The sequence below is a fragment of the Limulus polyphemus genome, unplaced genomic scaffold (assembly GCF_000517525.1).
Source record: "Limulus polyphemus unplaced genomic scaffold, Limulus_polyphemus-2.1.2 Scaffold3701, whole genome shotgun sequence".
Taxonomy (NCBI): domain Eukaryota; kingdom Metazoa; phylum Arthropoda; class Merostomata; order Xiphosura; family Limulidae; genus Limulus; species Limulus polyphemus.
Window position 1 is genome coordinate 89,979 of NW_013669311.1, and position 6,339 is coordinate 96,317.

At 30.1% G+C, this 6,339-nt stretch overlaps 1 protein-coding gene across 2 annotated transcripts in view; it reads left to right on the forward strand.

Moving 5' to 3' along the window:
• The window catches only part of LOC106469878, an 80,802-nt gene that overhangs the window by 62,976 nt on the left and 11,487 nt on the right, over positions 1–6,339 (forward strand). For both annotated transcript variants that reach the window (XM_022398456.1, XM_013930388.2), the window contains exons 2-3: positions 3,602–3,682; positions 5,155–5,220. In XM_022398456.1, coding sequence (XP_022254164.1) covers positions 5,185–5,220 — 36 coding nt within the window. In that variant the 5' untranslated portion in view covers positions 3,602–3,682; positions 5,155–5,184. The remainder of the gene's footprint in view (positions 1–3,601; positions 3,683–5,154; positions 5,221–6,339) is intronic.

Here is a 6,339-nt window from a genome sequence, read left to right on the forward strand (position 1 = left end):
TAACGTAACGTAACGTAACGTACGTACGTACGTACGTACGTACGTACGTACGTACGTACGTACGTACGTACTACTACTACACAAAAAAAAAAAAAAAAAACGCTCGGGTTATGGGGTTTTTATTCATTTCTATCAAGACTTCTTGAACTATGTGTTTTTCTAACATCATGTGTATATATATGCTACTCAAAGATATATATATTCTACTCAAAGATACAAATTAATGTCTTATATAATAACTTTCAACATTCTTTTGAATTTATAACCAATTTCATCTTATCTATATGTGGTCTAATCATTAGTCCTGTTGCTTAAAATAAGTATGCTAGTAACTGGTATCGTAAGTTGTCTTTTACTCACACAGTGACCCTATATTTATATAGGATTTGATAAACAAAATAAAAAAAAGAATATTGATGCTACTAATTTATTCTTAGGAGTTATTTTTGGTATCGATAACTATCCACCTTCAGCCAGGGTGATTTGGTGACCCAGATAGGCCAGTAGAGTAGCCCAGGTTAACGAGCACATACTTCCCGGTTCTTCGTAAGTGTATTGGTGACCTAAATGTGTATACATTTCTTAAGGTGAATGCCCTAGTTAGGCCTACTAAAAGTTAACTTTGTAGTGACGTTGATGACTTTGAAATAAAATATTTATTTACCAAACTGCGCATGCACCGAACTCTCTGCGAAAACTAAACACTTGTTTCAAACACAAATTATAAAAAGCAATGAAAAACTTTGCATTCATCAGTCTCAATTTCATCATCTTTCTATTAACTTTTAAAAGTGCTAACTCAACGTAGCCCCATGATCATTAAAAAAATTGCCATCCTTATTGCAGTGAATCCCATAAATTATGCATTTTGCGTAGAAAATGAGTGAATTCACACAATATATTTAGTCAGTTCTTTACACTGGGTGTTCTAATAGGTAAAAAAATTATAGTTACCCAATAAGACGCAATATGGACTCTACCGGTACTGAATGGTATACATATACAGTCGGTAATCGAAGTGTTAACATAAAGCGAAAGCTATACATCATTGTTGATGAATATTTTATTCTGTTTTTGACTTTAAATCATCACTTTAAAAAACTTAACGTATAGTTAAGTAACATAATTATAACATCAACTCCGTTTTGCTTTGTTGCACATTTTGTTTATTAATAATCCCTATGAACCAGAGTACTGGAGATACTCGTCACAATTAGAGAATATTTACCCGCTTCGTTTTGTAGGGTATTGAACCAAATAAATTATTGATTTCAGTATTGTTTATTGTACTGAACATTTGTCGACAAAGAGATATGTTTAAAATTTAATGTCTTCAACTCTTCACAGACACGTATTTTCGTTTGTTTGTAATTAAGCACAAAACTACACAATGGGCTATCTGTGCTCTGCCCACCACAGGTATCGAAACCCGGATTCTAGCGTTGTAAGTCCGCAGACATACCGCTGTGCCACTGGGGATCCGTATTTTCGTACCTCTTTACATACGCTTAACTAAGACAATGAAAGGTGTTTTTTTGTATGTAACAAACGCTGTGTTATTATAATGTTCCCTGTTTGTAATCGTCACTTTTACAGTCCAACATTAAATAATTCGCTCAGAATCAAGATGGAGACTGCATATTTTTGGAAAAAATAACTACTGTAAAAAACGCGATTTAACAAAATTTGGTTTCTGATAGAATATTGTATTTATAAAGAGATAATATTTACTATTTCATCTATAAAAATGGAAGCTGCACAATCTTTTAAAAAAAAAGCGTTTGAAATAAAAGCAAATACCTTTGACCTTGCCGTGGTATTTTTTTTTCACGATAGATATACATAGTAATTCGAAATTAAAGGTTCTTTTTCTGCTGTGAATTCTAAGTCTTTCAGCTGACATTTGATGCGAAAGAAACAGGTACCAAAAGCGACTAATTTTTAATGTGTTTATGATTTGGGGATGTTTTATTATTATTTAGTAGTTTTTCTCTGTGAAGTAAAAAATCCAGCCTGAAATAAAAACACGAAAACAGAATCACGGGATAATCGTATCGAGTTGTTTATCATAGTACGGCTATGAATGTTCCCTATACTAATTACAGTGTGATATTGGATAACATCGATTTGTCGTTTGATGCAGGTTAAGCCAATGAAGCTGAATACATAGTTTACAGTGAACAACAAATTATCAAGAGTGAGGGTAACCAGAGAGCCAGATGTGAAACAGGTAATATTCTATATCAATGGATTTATGAGCAGAGTGCTAAATGTAAAACAGTTCATGATAAGAAACCAGGCAATATTCTGTATCAACGGATTTATAACAAGAAAGCCAAGTGTGAAGCAGTGAATATTCTATATCAACAGATTTATAAGCGGAGTGCGAAATGTGAAACAGTTCATAATAAGAAACTAGGCAATATTCTGTATCAACGGATTTATAACAAGAAAGCCAAGTGTGAAAGCAATGAATATTCTATATCAACAGATTTATAAGCGGAGTGCGAAATGTGAAACAGTTCATAATAATAAACCTGGCAATATTCTGTGTCAACGGATTTATAACAAGAAAGCCAAGTGTGAACCAGGCAATATTCTGTGCCAATAGATTTATAGCTAAACGTTCATAATATGAAACCTGGCAATTTCTATGCCAACGAATTTATAACCAGAGTGATAAATGTGAAGCAATTCGTAATGAGAAACGAATCAATATAATTTGTCAACGGATTTATAACCAGAAAGCCAAATGTAAAACAGTTCATAATAAGAAACCAGCAATATTCTATGTCAACGGATAACTTGAAAGTCAAATGTGAAGCAGTTCGTAATACGAAACGAATCATTTAACTTTTGCAAGTTACACGTCATCGATCAGATTACAGTGTGCAACTTCTGAATGACAGTTTCACAGATAAAAAGCTACATATGTGTATACTGGTATAGATAAAAAGCACTACACTTTGTGCGTCGAGTTGGAACAGGTGTACACTGTATTCATGCACCAATAACTTCAACTGTTGTTTTGAAACTGGGCCGCTTATACAATTATCTTTGTTGTCTTTACATTTCTTCCTGAAAGAATTTGTTAAAAGAAAATAAATCAAATAGAAATAATAGAACTCAAACCTGGATGTTTTCCAGTATTTCTTGTACAGTTATTGTAATCATAGCTAATCTCTTCTTATATTATCTACGAGAAAAGACAATGCTTTAGATTTAATTCATTTAGCAGTCGCCACGTATTTCATATAAATCCATAAAGAAGTGATAAAACTTCAATTTCTTTAAAAGTGTTTCATCTTGTCTTGTTTTCTTTGAAGTTAAGTTTGTGGAAATAGAAACAATTTAGAAATCAAATTATACTAAAGTTTGTGGAAACATTTCTGTTTTCTGTTATAAACAATTACTTAACTGTTTTAATTATTTCTCTTTTGCAAACGACAGTTAAATTTAATGAATTCCATAATTTGTGAACTATTTAAAAGTGTGTGACTCAACCACCTGCATTCAAACAATATTTTATTATATTTTTAGGCCTAATAGCTATAGTTGTGTTGGTTTTCTTGTGCTAACCAATAACTTTAACTGTTTTCAGAATTACCCTATTGTAGTCTCCTGTTGTAAATAAGGAACTTTGGAGAGAACACAGCTGCTGAAGTTTCACGATGTAAAATTGGTAAGATATCTCAAAAGTTCAGCACAAACCACCAGGGCAATAATGTTGTAATTTCTTTTCTCCGAAATCTTTATGCCAAAAATGTGTTTTGTAGCTATCAGTCTTCGTAACATGGAGACAATACTGTTATCTAGTTAATTTTACAGACTTTTTTTCGCTTTATATTCTAATTTTTGATTATTCCCATTCCGTCGATATTCCAAATAAAAACCAATGTTTATTAAGTAATATTCATAAGTGTGCGAAGATAATTTGTTCGATATTCATATTTTAATAATGTGACTTCAAAAAATTCGCCTACATTGGGTTGTTCGAACATGTCTTGTTTTTTTGGTCTTTACTAACTTTTAAACCTAAATCTTTGAAACGCAATCAAATAAAAATTGGTTTGGTCGAACATGTCTTGTTTTTTGATCTTTACTAACTTTTAAACCTAAATCTTTGAAACGCAATCAAATAAAAAAAATCTGAACGAATGACGCAAAATGTAATTATAATTTTTATACAGTTACTTTCAATAGTTTGTTGTGTATCTAAGAATCTCTAACTCCAGTGAAATTTTGTGTAATGGGATTAATTGCATGTTTTATATATATATTATTTATAACCATAAAGCAAAATGTGAAGCATTTTATATTTTCTTCGACCTGCCAAGAGTAAGTTTTCTTTCTTCACATGAAAATAACTTTTTCTATCAATTTCCATATCTTCTTCAGTCTTTATATTTCATTTTTCTGAGATGGGAAAATATTTCAGAGACCTCAGAGATTGAAAACGCTTTTCATAGCGATATTGAGTTTCTAAACACATTAGTTCAGCAGATATTAGTGACATACAAGATTTTTGCTTAGTTTTGACAGAACGCTGTATTATCCATTAGGGTTCATTTTGACATTACCCACTGTGTTCCAATCCCTGTAAATATTGTTTAAAATCTTAATGTGGAAGCTTTTTTGGCAAGATATACTACGTGTGTGAATTTGTTCGAGAAAACTTGGGAGTTTAAAAATTTGGAATCCTCTGTTTCCATAATATAATATTTTGATGTTAGGATGATATTTTTTCAAAAACCTTAATGATAATGTAACTCAACTCAAACATCTCTCTGAATGAAGTTGCAAAGTGTTTTAAACCACTCTAAAATATCTTAGATTTAATATCGATATCTTTCAATATTTTTACCGTTATTTTGAAAAGCGCTTTATATTATCCTTTAGGGTTAAGTTTAACTAGTTCACTATTTTGTTCCAACATTAAGAAACATTCTCTAAAGATTTAATGCTAGAAATCAGATTTGATTTTAGAAAAATAAAATAAGTAAAGATTTGGTTACAATATGTTTGGCATGATTATATGTGAAAAATCTCGAACTGAAAAAGAAGCTATAGTGTTTGTCCTAGCTTATGTTGATTCATGCATTTAAATTTCTGTTTATTGTTTTGAAATAAAGTAATTTGTTTTTTATTTTTTAGATTTTGATTACACTTGGACATACCACAAAAATGATGAATTTTGTACTACTGCTGCTACTGGTCTCTGTAAGTGGAGTTGTTTTTAATTTCATTTATATAAATAATACACATTTTGATTGGACAATTTTTACCTCTTGTCTCTCATCTCTGATCAGCTAAATCCTCTGGACGGCCAAACCTCAGAGATATTATTGGGTATAGTGCCGAAAATATCAGTGACAACGAGAGTACACAACTTATTAAACAATACATTCTAGTCATTATAAATAATATACTTTGAACATTAGACTTAATTAGCTATGCTCTTTAGTAAGTAGATATTTTCAGTTCTGATCTAAGTATTAATTCGCATTAAAAGTGAAGTTTTCAAATAACATAGAAACAATGTAAAAGAAATGAAATATTAAGTTGGTAGGTTTCTTAAACAACAGTGTCGGATAAAGAAGTTTTACACAAACCTGTAAATATGTTTAAAATAAAGTCCAGCCAAGGCTCTCGGTATAATTAGTTCTAGTCGGTCTTTTTGTTGTTGTTCTCATTTTCTCACTCTTCGGAACCTAGCAAGCTTTCGTTGGCTCACTCTGGTGGTATTCAAGAAAGTGTGAAAGGTCAAATTTTGCCCGTCACACTACGACGAGCTTTAGTGTGACTACTTTGGATTTAGAAGTCAATGTACCAGGGTTTAACCCCCGTCTCACCTTCAATTTTTTTAAGCTAAGAACAATTTTTTCTTTGTTACCATCATGACTTTAGTAAAAACAATTATTTAAAAAAAGAACTTACATTTGTAAACTAAAATTATCGAACTAAATATGTTTAATGATCGGCAATAATTCAAATGATTTTAAACTGACCGTGAAAAAATATTTTATTGAAATATTTATTATGATGATAAGCATTAATAATATTTTATTGAAATATTTATTATGATGATAAACATTAACAATATTCTATTGAAATATTTATTATGATGATAAACATTAATAATATTTTATTGAAATATTTATTATGATGATAATCATTAATAATATTTTATTGAAATATTTATTATGATGATAATTATTAATAATATTTTATTGAAATATTTATTATGATGATAATCATTAATAATATTTTATTGAAATATTTATTATGATGATAATTATTAATAATATTTTATTGAAATATTTATTATGATGATAAACA